Source organism: Oncorhynchus clarkii, chromosome 27, assembly GCF_045791955.1.
Source record: "Oncorhynchus clarkii lewisi isolate Uvic-CL-2024 chromosome 27, UVic_Ocla_1.0, whole genome shotgun sequence".
Lineage (NCBI taxonomy): Eukaryota > Metazoa > Chordata > Actinopteri > Salmoniformes > Salmonidae > Oncorhynchus > Oncorhynchus clarkii.
The window spans coordinates 39,755,899-39,772,296 of record NC_092173.1 but is presented as its reverse complement, the minus strand read 5'-3'; the positions used below and the strand labels follow the sequence as shown (position 1 = coordinate 39,772,296).

The window sequence follows — 16,398 nt, the reverse complement described above, 5'->3', positions numbered from 1 at the left end:
CCTAAATACATAAACAAGTACATGTAAAATGTCAATGTGTTATTTATTGACGTGTTGATTTTAAACTGGAAATTGTCACTCAATCTTATTAAATAAAGTTAGTTAAAAACTATTCTGTGTGTTCTCTACATTTGAAGTTTTATTAGGATTCATTCAACTGTACCCATCTGGCCCATATACTGTTAAGTAAATATCCAACTGTGTAATAGCATCTTTGCATATCTGACAGTGTATTTTTTTTCTTCAGAAAACAAAAATAGCAACAGCTCAGCTCACCGAAGACAATGTACTTTACACTGACAATCATGAAGAGTTGACAAAGAAAACAATCCACCCTCTAGTGGATATGAACTAAAGTACAACCTCATCTCATGTATTGACATCTACACAGTCTACAGACAAGCCTTGGCTGAATTAGATGTTTCTCTCTGTGTCCAGATCTGATGCATCCGTCTGATACAGATCTCACACAGATCTTACACAGATCTCTTCATCAAATGTGAAAGAGACGTATCCAAAGAAATTAATTCAAAAATATAGATTTTGAAACGCATATATAAAAACAATATTCTAATTCACAATAAAACATATTACATGTCCTTGAAATAGAATAAAACTAGAATCGTTAGTTGCTACATCCTTTTGGACTTAAAATTCAAAATGATAAAATCATATACAGTACCCATTGATTCTTGGGAAATATTACTTATAAATTAATGATATATACCCATTGATTCTTGGGAAATATAGCTTATAAATTAAGGATATATTAAACCCATTGATTCTAGAATATTATAGCTTATGAATGCCTCATGAGCATTGTTCAACTGGCGTACCCCATCAGAACCAAACATGTAAGCTTGTTTTACTCCAATGTTTGTAAACAACGCAAACTAACACTGTATAGCTTCAAAACATGGATATAACTAGACTTTTCATATCATGGATGGTCAGTACTTGCATCCATAGCTCTGTCCATGAATTTGAGAGTGGTTATATTTCTCAAAGCCCCTCCCTCAGCTTTTTTTTTTGGACCAAAACAGAGCTGGGGATTCTGCTTTGTCATTGTTTAAATTAAGGATTCTAGCTTTAAGTATTCAGACTTCTGTATAAGGACCATTGGTGTCAAGAGCATTTTAATGTCCAGCCTCTCACTGGCACAGCTGTGAGCTTTCTGTAACAAACAACTGATGTGTCATCCTCATTATGATGAATTGCCTCCACATTGCAGCAACAGCCTCTACAGTATACTGATTCCCAGCAGTATCCCCTCGGCTCATGGAAGGTGCCAGTGTGATGTCACACTCTGGAGGATGTGGCACTGAGCCAGGCAGTAGGCCTTGCTATCTCCCACCACAGGCCTAAAGTGTTATTTAAGTTTAGGCCTCAAGGCCTGGCGCCTAGGCCCTCCCCCTCCAGGACCACAGAGGACAACCAAACTGGACCTGAGACCTCCAACACCAGATACCTCCAGACAGAACACTGATAACAAAGAGGAAGCAAGCTAGGCCAGTTATACGATGTCATATACTCAAGTTGTGCACGTGTCATAACATGGTAGATAGAATCAAGGCCTATTTTTGCAGCTGATGCGCTCGGCTTTGTGAATGATATCTATCTGTAATTGTAAACCAGTGTAACCCATTTCAAATAGATGTTGCAATAAATTAAAGGTCAGGTAATACCAAGTTACTTGTAAAGAGATACACAGTAATTGTAACTGTGTGGCCTAATATAACAGCCTTTTCAATTCCAGTGTACAGGAAGTGTTATTATACACTACCGTTCAAAAGTTTGGGGTCACTTAGAAATTTCCTTGTTTTTTGAAAGAAAAGCATATTTTTTGTCCATTAAAATAACATCAAATTGATCAGAAAATCAGTGTAGACATTGTTAATGTTGTAAATGACTACTCTAGCTGGAATATCTACATAGGCGTAAAGAGGCACATTATCAGCAACCATCACTCCTGTGTTCCAATGGCACGTTGTGTTAGCTAATCCAAGTTTATCATTTTCAAAGGCTAACTAATCATTAGAAAACCCTTTTGCAATTATGTTAGCACAGCTGAAAACTCTTGTGCTGAATAAAGAATCAATTAAACTGGCCTTCTTTAGACTAGTTGAGTATCTGGAGCATCAGCATTTGTGGGTACGATTACAGGCTCAAAATAGCAGGAAATAAATAACTTTCTTCTGAAACTCATCAGTCTATTCTTGTTCTGAGAAATGAAAGCTATTCCATAAGAGAAATTGCCAAGAAACTGAAAGTCACGTACAAGACTAGGTACTACTCCCTTCAATGAACAGCGCAAACTGTCCCTAACCAGAATATAAAGAGGAGTGGGAGGCGCCGGTGCACAACTGAGCAAAATGACAGGTACATTAGAGTGTCTAGTTTGAGAAACAGATGCCTCACAAGTCCTCAACTGGCAGCTTCATTAAATAGTACCCACAAAACACCAATCTCAACATCAACTGTGAAGAGGCGACTCCGGGATGCTGGCCCCAGCCTGGAGGTGTGTTTTGGTTCATAGTCCAGTTGGAAAAAAATTAGTCCCAAAAGCCGCAAACCAAATGGGATGGTGCATTGCTGCAGAATGTTAAAGTGAAGTGTGCTTTGAATTCTAAATATATCACAGACAGTGTCACTAGCAAAGCACCCCACACCATCACACCTCCTCCTCCATGCTTCATGGTGGGAACCACACATGCAGAGATCATCCGATCACCTACTCTGTGTCTCACAAAGGTATGGCGGTTGGAATCAAAAATCTCACATTTGGACTCATCAGACCAAAGGACAGATTTCCACAGGTCTCATGCCATGGCTCATGTTTCTTGGCCCAAACAAGTATATTTTTATTTTTGGTGTCCTTTAGTAGTGGTTTCTTTCCAGCAATTCGACCATGAAGGCCTGATTCACATTCTCGTCTGAACAATTGATGTTGAGATGTGTCTGTTACTTGAAATCTGTGAAGCCTTTATTTGGCCTGCAATCTGAGGTGCAATTAAATCTAATGAACTTATCCTCTGCAGCAGAGGTAATTCTAGGTCTTCCTATCCTGTGGTGGTACTCATGAGAGCCAGTTTCATCATAGCTCATGATGGTTTTTGCGACTGCATTTGAAATTTTCCAGATTGACTGACCTTCATGTCTTAAGGTAATGATGGACTGTCGTTTCGCTTTGTTTATTTACACTGTTCTTGACATAATGTGGACTTGGTCTTTTACCAAATAGAGCTATCTTCTGTATAACACCACTACCTTGTCACAACATAACTGATTGGCTCAAACACATTCATTAAACAAATTAACTTTTAACAAGGCACACCTGTTAATTGAAATGCATTCCAGGTGACTACCTCATGAAGCTGGTTGAGAGAATGCCGACAGTGTGCAAAGCTGTCATTAAGGCAAAGGGTGGTTACTTTGAAGAATATCAAATATACTCTGATTTGTTTAGTACTTTTTTGATTACTACATGATTCCATACAGTATGTGTTATTTAATAGTTTTGATGTTTTCACTATTTTTCTACAATGTAGAAAAAAGTAATAATGAAGAAAAATCCTGGAATGTGTCACGACTTCCGCCAAAGTTGGTCCCTCTCCTTGTTCGGGTGGCGTTCGGTGGTCGAAGTCACAGTCGCTGATCCTCTTTTCATTTTCCTTTGGTTTTGTCTTGTCTTGTATCACACCTGGTTCCAATCCCATTCATTACATGTTGTGTATTTAACCCTCTGTTCCCCCTCATTGTCCTTGTCGGTGTCACTCCCTGGCCATAGAGAGGCTTTTTATTCTCTATTTTGGTTAGACCAGGGTGTGACTAGGGTGAGCATTCTATGTTCTTTTTTCTATGTTTTTGTATTTCATTGTTGTTGGCCGGGTATGATTCTCAATCAGGGGCAGCTGTCTGTCGTTGTCTCTGATTGAGAACCATACTTAGGTAGCCTTTTCCCACCTGTGTTTTGTGTGTAATTATTTTTCCGTGTGTGTTTGTGTGCACCTTGGTTGCGTCAACGCCTTTGCTGTTTACCTGTTTGTTTTTTGGTTGTTTCGGTTTCACTTTCATTAAAAGATGTTACATGCCTTGGTCGACTTATGACAGGGAGTTTGAGGATAGCGAGCGTGACAGTCGGTGATTGTTTGTTTGTAAACTTTGTGCTAGATATGTTCTGGTGTGCGATGGGTTTTGTACCCACTTGTATTATTTTGAATATTTTGGTTTTCTGAGTTTTTGAGCACTTATTAAACTTCTCCGTTTTATACCAATTTCGATCTCCTGCGCCTGACTTCTCTGCCACCTGCACGCACCCTTACAGAATGAGTAGGTGTGTCCAATCTTTTAATTGGTTCTGTAAAGAGTAGGTGTGTCCAATCTTTTAATTGGTACTGTAATGAGTAGGTGTTTCCAACATTTTAATTGGTTCTGTAAAGAGTAGGTGTGTCCAATCTTTTAATTGGTACTGTAATGAGTAGGTGTGTCCAACATTTTAATTGGTACTGTAATGAGTAGGTGTGTTCAATTCCATTTATTTTTGGTACTGTACATTTTTACAGATCCGATCATCTACTTTCAGCACTAACAATTTCTCTCTTTAGGAACATTATATTTAGGAATCATTGATGCAATTCTTTAGTTTATTTTTTGTCTGTATAACACAACTTATTATTATATTATAAACTGGGTGGTTTGAGCCCTGAATTCTGATTGGCTGAAAGCTGCGGTATATTAGACCGTATACCACGGTTATGACAAAACATTTATTTGTACTGCTCTAATTACGGTGGTAACCAGTTTATAATAGCAATAAGGTACCTCAGGGGTTTGTCGTATATGGCCAATATACCACGGCTAAGGGCTGTGTCCTGGCACTCCATGATGCGTTGTGCCTAAGAACAGCCTTTAGCCTTTGGTATATTGCCCATATACCACACCACCTCGTGCCTTATTGCTTAAACATATTATATTGTAGGATTTGGAGGATAGAAGTGTTACTCTTGTTTGTTTAATCAGCACTGCGTTTGTAATTGTTTTCATTCTCTCAGTGAGAAACTGAGATCAAATGATTCTACTCTAAATTACATATCATGGAACATCTAAAAAGGCAATTAAACAACCTGATGAGAAACTCCAGAGGATGCCAGAGAAATGTACTAGTTTCTACTGAAGTCACTGCAGATATCTCTCTCTCACTGCATTGATGACTAAATGTATACATGCAAATAGACTGCACTCAGCTTGAATTCTTATTAGCAGGACTACAGCAGAGAGCTGACCGGGCTGCAGAGAGAGCTCACTGGAATGAGGAGTTGCAGCCACAGCAGACTGCTGACACTGGTTGGACACTCCTCCTCTGGACCCAGCAGCCCCTCTCACTGGCTACAGGTGAGACTGTCAGGGAGTGTGATACTCAGCAGTACACATTGTGACCCTGGAGTCCAGTCACTACACCCAGATCCTAGCCCTGCTGCTGCCACTGACATGCTGGAGCAGGGTGGATATTGTCTGTGGGACATACAGACTGGAAGGTACAGCTGAGAGTCAGTCTCTTACATGAGGTGATTTGGTCTCCCAGGCCTGGCTGAGTTCCTACTGAGTTTTATTTTTATTTTATTTTTTATTTTTTTATTTTTTTATTTCACCTTTATATAACCAGGTAGGCTAGTTGAGAACAGGTTCTCATTTGCAACTGCGACCTGGCCAAGATAAAGCATAGCAGTGTGAACAGACAACACAGAGTTGCACATGGAGTAAACAATTAACAAGTCAATAATACAGTAGAAAAAATGAGAGTCTATATACATGTGCAAAAGACGTGTGCAAAAGAGCAGAAAAGAAAATAAATAAAAACAGTATGGGGATGAGGTAGGTAAAAATGGGTGGGCTATTTACCGATAGACTATGTACAGCTGCAGCGATCGATTAGCTGCTCAGATAGCAGATGTTTGAAGTTGGTGAGGGAGATAAAAGTCTCCAACTTCAGCGATTTTTGCAATTCGTTCCAGTCACAGGCAGCAGAGAACTGGAACGAAAGGCGGCCAAATGAGGTGTTGGCTTTAGGGATGATCAGTGAGATACACCTGCTGGAGCGCGTGTCACGGGTGGGTGTTGCCATTGTGACCAGTGAACTGAGATAAGGCGGAGCTTTACCTAGCATGGACTTGTAGATGACCTGGAGCCAGTGGGTCTGGCGACGAATATGTAGCGAGGGCCAGCCGACTAGAGCATACAGGTCGCAGTGGTGGATGGTATAAGGTGCTTTAGTGACAAAACGGATGGCACTGTGATAAACTGCATCCAGTTTGCTGAGTAGAGTGTTGGAAGCAATTTTGTAGATGACATCGCCGAAGTCGAGGATCGGTAGGATAGTCAGTTTTACTAGGGTAAGTTTGGCGGAGTGAGTGAAGGAGGCTTTGTTGCGGAATAGAAAGCCGACTCTAGATTTGATTTTCTATTGGAGATGTTTGATATGAGTCTGGAAGGAGAGTTTACAGTCTAGCCAGACACCTAGGTACTTATGGATGTCCACATATTCAAGGTCGGAACCATCCAGGGTGGTGATGCTAGTCAGGCGTGCGGGTGCAGGCAGCGAACGGTTGAAAAGCATGCATTTGGTTTTACTAGCGTTTAAGAGCAGTTGGAGGCCACGGAAGGAGTGTTGTATGGCATTGAAGCTCGTTTGGAGGTTAGATAGCACAGTGTCCACGGACGGGCTGGAAGTATATAGAATGGTGTCGTCTGCGTAGAGGTGGATCAGGGAATCGCCCGCAGCAAGAGCAACATCATTGATATATACAGAGAAAAGAGTCGGCCCGAGAATTGAACCCTGTGGCACCCCCATAGAGACTGCCAGAGGACCGGACAACATGCACTCCGATTTGACACACTGAACTCTGTCTGCAAAGTAGTTGGTGAACCAGGCAAGGCAGTCATCAGAGGAACCGAGGCTACTGAGTCTGCCGATAAAAATATGGTGATTGACAGAGTCGAAAGCCTTGGCAAGGTCGATGAAGACGGCTGCACAGTACTGTCTTTTATCGATGGCGGTTATGATATCGTTTAGTACCTTGAGCGTGGCTGAGGTGCACCCGTGACCGGCTCGGAAACCAGATTGCACAGCGGAGAAGGTACCGTGGGATTCGAGATGGTCAGTGACCTGTTTGTTGACTTGGCTTTCGAAGACCTTAGATGGGCAGGGCAGGATGGATATAGGTCCGTAACAGTTTGGGTCCAGGGTGTCTCCCCCTTTGAAGAGGGGGATGACTGCGGCAGCTTTACAATCCTTGGGGATCTCAGACGATATGAAAGAGAGGTTGAACAGGCTGGTAATAGGAGTTGCGACAATGGCGGCGGATAGTTTCAGAAATAGAGGGTCCAGATTGTCAAGCCCAGCTGATTTGTACGGGTCCAGGTTTTGCAGCTCTTTCAGAACATCTGCTATCTGGATTTGGGTAAAGGAGAACCTGGAGAGGCTTGGGCGAGTAGCTGCGGGGGGGGCGGAGCTGTTGGCCGAGGTTGGAGTAGCCAGGCGGAAGGCATGGCCAGCCGTTGAGAAATGCTTGTTGAAGTTTTCGATAATCATGGATTTATCGGTAGTGACTGTGTTACCTAGCCTCAGTGCAGTGGGCAGCTGGGAGGAGGTGCTCTTGTTCTCCATGGACTTCACAGTGTCCCAGAACTTTTTGGAGTTGGAGCTACAAGATGCAAATTTCTGCCTGAAGAAGCTGGCCTTAGCTTTCCTGACTGACTGCGTGTATTGGTTCCTGACTTCCCTGAAGAGTTGCATATCGCGGGGACTATTCGATGCTATTGCAGTTTGATGGCCTCAGATGGAGCACGGAGTACCTTTGTCTGTGACTGGAGCCTGGCTGCTCAGGAGAGACTGTGCTCCCCTTTACTGAAGGACCAATCCAATGTCCATGGGGCCATGTGTGTATTGACAACGGCATCTGACATGCTCTTGCGGAAGGAACGCAGAGACTTTCATACTAAATATGCCTGTCTAAAGGTTACTGGATTTATACCAAACCAGGTACTTGCTCACTGGTAATGTTGTGATTACTGTACTATTTCCTATTCAATACAATGAGAGCCAAATGAAAAGGACAGGTTATAGTGATTTCTCCACGTTTTTTTTTCTTCATAAAAAAAACATCTTAGTTGTTTAATAGTAGAAAGTATGTAGAGCTTTTGAGTCTAAGTGCATTGTGTGTCCACATTGTGGTAACTTGCCACACCCTGATATATTTCACCTGTCTTTCTGATTGTCTCCACCCTCCTTCAGGAGTCGACCATCTTCCCCATTATCCCCTGTGTATTTATACCCGTGTTCTCTGTTTGTCTGTTGCCAGTTCGTTTCGTTTGTAAATCCTACCAACGTTTGTTTTCCCTGCTCCAGCCTGTTTTCCTGCTCCTGTTTTCCACAATCCTACACCTGTCAAGCAACTGATCAACGCATCCTACTGAACCCTGCCTATTTAATAAGGTGCCAACACAAGACTGACCTTTCATAAGGTCTCTAACGCACTGCATCCGTGTGACCATTCATTGCTTTCAGGGTGTGCTCATTGTCATAGTGACAACTGCAAATGATACTTCAATGTACATGTGGCCCAATGAAAAATAATATAGTGAATCGTATTTAAACGCAGCAATCGAACACCATTTTGCCTGAACATATTTTACAGCATGTATTTCACTGCCTTGTTGCTCAAGTGGTTTGCAAGTGATTTCCATTTTTCTAATGGTTGTCAATTCCTTTCGGTCTTTTTTTTCACTGGGCTCTCTCTGTACGTCCTGTGGAACTATTTGCAACAGTGCAACAATGTCAGAACCTGCCAAAAGTGATCACACCAATGCACTTTCTCTCCTCAACATTCCCCGACATGCATTCTCTATGCTACTTTAGGCCTGTTTAACATTCAGCAATTATCAAGAACAAGCCTGCTTCTTTCCTCCCAAAAGTCGATTAAGCCTAATATTTAAAAAAAACACACAAATAAATGTCAGATGGAAACATTTTAACAAATGCCAGTGATGCACTCAGCTATGGTTATTAAAATACCAAGTATGTATGCCTTGATTATCTTTGTTTTTTATTATTAGCATTGCTTTTATGTAGCTAGCAGTGTAAAGAAATGTCTTCTCAGATCACTGAGTGCTAAGTAATCACATTTCTGTAATATGCTACTTCCTCCTGCTACTGCTAAGCAAATCTGTGGAAGGTGTTTTATCACATTTCTATGGAAGGTGTTTTATCACAAATCTGTGGAAGGTGTTTTATCACAAATCTGTGGAAGGTGTTTTATCACAAATCTGTGGAAGGGTGTTTTATTACAAATCTATGGAAGGCGTTTTATGACAAATCTGTGGAAGGTGTTTTATCACAAATCTGTGGAAGGTGTTTTATCACAAATCTATGGAAGATGTTTTATTACAAATCTATGGAAGGCGTTTTACCACAAATCTGTGGAAGGTGTTTTATCACAAATCTGTGGAAGGTGTTTTATCACAAATCTGTGGAAGGTGTTTTATCATATTTCTATGGAAGGTGTTTTATCACATGACCATTAATGACTAATAATCAGCCTTCTATGTACTACTTGTTTTATTCCAGTATATACTTGTTAATTAATAATATGCTAATTAATAATCCAACATAAAATATTTTATTTCAGAATAAAGAGCACATTTCTACATTTTATTCAATATCATATAACGTTATGCAACTTCTTCCTAACCTATGAAAAATATTTAACATATTAAACATGGTCAATATTGCACATTAACTCAGTGGTGAATGTGTTATAAACTGGTACGACTTTTTATTAATAAAATATATTGATTCCACATACTGATCAGGAATCATCACATGGAAATCTATTATCCTTTGAGCATCATGTGTTTCCTGCTGTTTTTCTCTGGTCTGAGCACTACAATGTAGCACTTAGGGGCAAATATACAGACCAGGAGGCCAAAGGCTGAGGCTAGAATGGCAAAGACATGGACGGCCACTGTGTACTTTCCTGCTGTGCTCACATACACAGGGATAAAGGTTATCCATACAGCAAAGAAGATCAGCATGCTGAAGGTGATGAACTTGGCCTCGTTGAAGTTGTCCGGCAGTTTCCGGGCCAGAAAGGCCAGGATGAAGCACATGCAGGCCAAGAGGCCGATGTATCCCAGAACGCACCAGAAGGCAACTTCTGACCCCATGGCACAGTCGATGATGATGACAGAGCTGATGTGGCCGGTGTTGAGGTTGGTGTAGGGAGGTCTGGTCAGCAGCCAGATGAGACAGATCAGTCCCTGTCGGCCAGAGGGAACCATATTGGTGTTAATATTGATCAAGTGATTCAATTGTCTGATTCATTTTAATGTCTTTCACTTAGGCTGCATTTAGTCAGGCAGCCCAAATCTAGGCTTTTGCCCAGTTATTGGCAAAAGTTCAGATCTAATTGGTCACAAGGCTGGCTGACTGTGTTAACGCAGCCTTAGAGGTAGAGGTCAATGAAAAGAAAAGCAACAAGATCAGAATAGTACCTGGACGGCAGTGCACAACACAACACTGGCTCTCTGCTGGGCAGGGCCAAACCACCTCATGACATCACTTCCTGGCAGGGTGGCCCTGAAGGCCATGAGGACTACCATGGTCTTGGCAAGGAGGCAGGAGATGCAGAGGGCAAAGCTCACCCCGAACGCTGGGTACCGGATCCGGCACAGCCAATCTGAGGGCTCCCCGATGAACAACAGTCCAATCAGGAAGCATATGGAGAGGAAGAGGAGGAGAAGGAAGCTCAGCTCCATGTTGTTGCCGCGGACGATGGGAGTGTGTCGGTTGGCAACAAACACCGCCAAGACAGAGAGTGAGGCACAGGCCCCAAGAATGGATACCACACACAGGACGACACCCATGGACTCCTGATAGGACAGGAACTCTATGGTCTTTGGAACACAGTGGTCTCTGGCCTCGTTTGGCCACGTGACGTCAGAGCAGCGTATGCAGTTTAAAGAATCTGACAGAGAGGAAAAAGAAAACAGAGATTGCAATAGCAACACTGTTTTTTTTAGTTCTGACCAGTGACTGGTAAAAAAGGCTTGGAAATAAGGGACAACACACCAGTTTGATTGCTGACCTCCCCCTCAGCACAGGGGATGCAGTCAAAGCAGCAGACAGGCTCCCCCTTCTTCCTGGCTACACGGGTGCCTGGGGGACAGCTCTCACTGCACACTGATCGAGCTGCCTGGGGGGCAGAGGGGCATCACTCAGATATACTGATACATCTCGCGTGTATTAAGCGGTGTAAAGGGAAAGTGTTTCAGAACGCTTTTCAAACTAGCCAAATGTAGTTTATAAAATGCCAACTTGATATTCTTCAATGACGTTAAGAAGACAACAAAGAACAGACTGAGAAGAAAACGTAGAACCAAGCACCTAGACTGTGATATAGGGCGCACCTGCTTTCCCACAGGCCACTGAATCACTGACTCATTTATGACCAGGTCTCGGCCATCGGCCAATGAGGCGTCATAGAACCCCACTTTAACTAATCGCAGGGAGCCATCCTGCCCCCTCTGCCAGTTCATGAGGTCATAGGAAGCGATGGGGTCACCGTTGTGGTCAAAGCTGACCTCCTCCCCGAGTGTGGAAAACTTCACCTGCTTCATGTAATGTAGTAGCTGGGGAAAGAGGAGTGGAGAGGGTGACACGAGAAACTATACACTCTACTCCCCCTACTGGTGTGTGTGTGTGTATGCATGCGTGCAAATGAGAAACAGGCAATGACATCTATTCAGCAATAATGAGCAGAGTATCTTCAGCCATAGACTCACCTGCCATGGTTTAACATGCTTTGGGTCCCCACAGGTGCCATTGATAAAAGGCCCCTGCCCAGCCACACAGTTGGTCATATCCTGCAGGGCATGGGCGATGAGATACACAGCCTTATACACATTATAGGATACTCTGAGCTGGCTCACATCGGCAAAGGGTGTGTACACATCCCCCAGAACCTCTCTTCCACTACAGGGCTCTCTGTCCAGGTAACTGACAGAGTGAGTGTGTGTGTTTAAGGAATCGTTCACTCTACAGTTGAATGTCTCTTCCCAGAACTCTGCCAGGAAAGCCGACTGACGTCCATGGGATGGTCCTAGTCTGGTCAGGAAGTCTTTGAGCCCGGGAATAACATCAGCCTTCCGTATTCCAAATCCCAGCGTTCCTGTCAGGAGACCTCCAAACTCTCTCCACAGGGACTTGGAGGTGGCCCAGGCCTCGCTTGCGATCAGTTGCAGCCCTGTGACATTCCGATGGAGACACTCCCTGAGGATACTCCGAAGCTCCGACTCGCCGGAGAAATTCAGGAGCACTCGGGAGGATGACCCCTGGGTAACAATTACAAGAATAACAACATGTATAATAATGTGCTTTGAAGGCATCATACGTTTATTTCTTTGCTAACCTGGATAGTGTCCACTAGCTGTCCCACAGCATGCTGGGTAAGGACGACTGGGTAGAAGTGGACGTAGGCAGCACACATCCCAAAGTGAACGGACTCCTGTAGAAACAACTGGATGGCAAAACGTGCATAGTCAGACTCCACCCCGATGACGCCCACCCAGGTCCAGTGGAAGTAGCGTACCAGGCGAGCCAAGGCTCTTATCTGAAAGGCATCACTGGGCATGGTGCGCATGAACGTAGGGAACTGCTTCTGGTCACTCAGGCAGCTGCAGGACGCAAAGTAGCTCACCTGAAAGAAGAGGGAACAGCAGGTTAAAAGTGTACTCTGTAAAATGTACTAAAGCATTACATATAGCTTTTAATATATACAATATATGTGAACTCAATTTCATGATTAAAAAAAAAAAAACATTTGATATGAATTGTCCCCTGCCAAAGTAACAATACATTACAGATGAAGGATCTTCATTTGTCCAGTAATGTCACAGCAAAATAATCCTGCAGCAACAGAATATGAACATTTAGTTCATTGTGCAGCTTGATTGGTGGTCAGGCTATTAGTTGGCCCAAATTAGCCTGCATGAAAGTGCCACACTGTTAATATAACGTATCTTAGCGTGGTTTTCCAGTGCATTTATGTAAATCACCAAACTCATCTGCATTTCTTGCAGTGCAGGAAAATTCTCAGCAACAAAAGAGTGATCAAATTAAGATCCCTTACCTGTATATTATGATCTACAAGCCAGTCCAAAGCAGAGAGAACAACAGGGTAAATGTGCACTCTGTAAGTTGAACTCAAGCATTGCATATAGCCCTTAATTTTCATTTAGCAGTCAAGGAATGCAATTCCATAATAAAATGTATAGAATTTTGAAAGTAGCTTTTAAGTCATGAAATAGTATGGCTCCTGCCAAAGTAACAGTATTTACATAACAATCAGACATGTAATTGTAATAGCTTCAAGACATCTATATTTTAGGGTAATTCCATTTTGGCTATTGTTATGAGCCGTACTTTTACCAAGGATCTGTCTCCATCAAAAGCAATTTATCAACTTTAAGAAGATTGTTACAGAATGATAAAAGTGCAATATATGTAACACTAGTCTCACCAGGGGTATTTGAAAGGAGCCCAGAGTTCTGAGCACAGCCATAGACACCCCAGAGGCGGCATCTCCTATGATAACAGGGGATACAGCCCTGCGTACAGCGGCGCAGTCCGAACCTGGACCCTGACCTGCTCCCCTGTAGTCTGCCCCCCATTCTGGCTGCCCGTTGACCAGCAGCAGGGAGCCTCTCAGGGACACAGGCACATGGTCACAGCTGTCGCGGATATGGAACCCTAGTGTCAGGTGTGGGAGCAGGTCCCTTCGTTGGTTGATCTCTTTCACTGCGAACATCATGGTCTCCATCCAACGCAGGGCCCTGGCACTGAAACTACAGGGAAGAGGATAGCAAGTGGCTTAGAAGCAATGCACGTAAGAGAGAAAGAGACAAACAGACAGACAGAAAACATTCTTCGTTTTAGATCACTTACTACTCATATGTAGTCTGTTGCGGTTCCCATTGAAATGATGTCACAGAGGACACAGGACTATAGTGGAGCGGGAACAAGCCCCCAAGAACCACGTCTCCCTCTTGATAGAAGCTGCTCGTCTCTTCTTCCCCCAGGAAAGTGCACCCGTCCTGGGGTGCGGCAGAGCAAACCCAGCTGGCCCACAGGAGAAGCCCCAGCAGCAGGAGTCTGGCAGAGAGGTGCGCCATGGCAGGCAGAGAGTGGATGTACGATGTGAGATCAGTTAGGGCTTCCAGTCCTTGTCTAACCCCCAATTCTCACTTGTGTGGCTGTGGGTACGAGGTTTGGTCCCTATATAGGGCCAGGTTGTCATGACATCACTGCAGACAAGGTCCTACTTTTCCCTTGTTTTATTGCAGTGCATTCTCTAATGAGTAGATCTTAGTTGGAACAAGAGCAAAGCACTTACCACGCCTCTGTTTCGGTAAAAAAAAAAAGGATGTGTCTTTAAAAATGTAACCACTCTCAAATGAATAGACAGAGAGATGAACGCAAGGACTGACCATCCATGATGTTACAATTAAATTAAGATTATAGTTTTAACCATGTTGTGTAACCATACAGTGTTTGTTTACATTTACACTGTTTACAAACATTGGACTAGAATGAGTTTACATTTTGGGTTCTGATGTTGTATGACAGTTAAAATAAGCTTTTATAAATGACATTCTTATCGAATCAATGGGTATATATCATTCATTTAAGTCCAAAAATGGATGTAGCAACAAATGAGTCTAGCTTTAATGGGATCATTCACCCAATAATCAAAAAGTGGATGTCAGACATTTTCGTAGCAGATTTCTCGCTCAACAGTAGGTGGCAGTGTTTGCATTGCATTAGAACAAAGCTGTGTCGTATTGTCTGTGTGTGACGTCACCACAATGTATACCGGGGGAGGGTAGTAATATATTGATCTTTTACTGTAGTGGGCTAAATCAGGGTCACACAAAGTGTTTCTTGGTAGTCTTAAACAAATCTACTTTGAAACAAAAGTCTACACCTCACACACATGAGGCTTAAAGAAAAGAAGACACCTGTACCAGGTCAGATATAGAGTTGAGATGTATTCCATTTTGAGTTTCCGTCCCAATATTACACGTTATATACATCACAGAAGACTGCAGTGTAACAAAACCAATTGACATAGAAACACCACATGATTATTTCAAAATGTATAATGTTGTTTAATTATGAAATGATGGGAAATATTAGTAACATTCCACCCATGATGCCACTAGAGGGAGATTTGGTCATTTGACTGCAGGAAAGTGCTTCAATACCTTTGTATAGGCCTCCTAATAAAATATCATGAAACAAATTACAATCACTTAAAACACAGTGTGAAGTGTATTATATTGCGTGGGGTTCTTATTACCTATCATACATACTGTCTGCCATAAAGGCCCAGTCTGTCTCTCCAAGCCACTGTGAGTGTTTGGGAGGGAGGGGTGAGGATCACGTGAAATCCACGGAGATACCAAATTAAATCAGATGAAATGATGACGAGACCAAGGAGTATAAAACAGAACAACATGAACAGTCTCTGTGGCAGGATATCAGCTTGTCTATGAGCAGGAGGATCTCTCTGCATCCATCGGACCAGTCTGAGGATGTCTCTTCTTCTGTGGTGGTCCCTATACTACCCTGTCTCTATTTCCCCTCTGACAGAAACCACCTCTACCCAGCCAGCCTGCTCCCCGCAGGGGGCCTTTGAGCTACCTGGGTTCTCAGCCCAGGGTGACTTCCTGATGGGGGGGATCTTTCCCCTTCACTACCGGGTGGAGCTGCCTGGCACGGACTACACCCACCAGCCCCTGGCAGCACTGTGTCAAGGGTGAGAGGGTCCTGGATGTGTGGCTCAAGTCCTACAGTTTTCTCTCTTTCTCTCTCTCTATCTCTCTTTCTCTCTCTCTATGTGAGCTGAGTTACTGGGGGCCTGGATGTGTGGCTCAAGTCCTACAGTTTTCTCTCTTTCTCTCTCTCTTTCTCTGTCTCTCTCTTTCTCTCTCTCTCTCTCTCACTCTTTCTCTTAGCTCACATAGAGAGAGAGAGAGAGAGAGAGATTGGGGGCCCGGATGTGTGGCTCAAGGACTACTGTAAACAAGAGTTTGAGGAGAATAGGTTCTGATTGCCAGGTCCCATTAAGGACCTTTGACCTCTACTGTGAACTCTTGTCTACTAGAATTTCATCTCCTCTCCTTTTCTGTGTTTTCCTCCTTAACACCGTGTCCTGTGGGGGGATTGTTGCCACGTTCATTGAGCTCAAATTTCTCGGTCTAGTTGTGTTGTTCAGACCAGACTGACCATCAGTGGAAGTGGAACACATTCTCATTCTCTCTCTCTCTCTCTCTCTCTCTCCC

At 43.2% G+C, this 16,398-nt stretch overlaps 1 protein-coding gene across 1 annotated transcript; it reads right to left on the bottom strand.

Annotated features, from left to right (window-relative positions):
* Positions 1–9,888: 9,888 nt before the first annotated feature.
* LOC139385939 (extracellular calcium-sensing receptor-like) lies at positions 9,889–13,892 on the bottom strand. Its single transcript, XM_071131241.1, has 7 exons — positions 13,575–13,892; positions 12,465–12,752; positions 11,839–12,387; positions 11,460–11,685; positions 11,126–11,245; positions 10,549–11,021; positions 9,889–10,314 (listed from the first exon to the last, which is right to left on the bottom strand). The coding sequence occupies exons 1-7, from the start codon at positions 13,872–13,874 to the stop codon at positions 9,889–9,891; spliced, it is 2,382 nt and encodes a 793-aa protein (XP_070987342.1). The 5' UTR covers positions 13,875–13,892.
* Between the last annotated feature and the right edge of the window lie 2,506 nt (positions 13,893–16,398).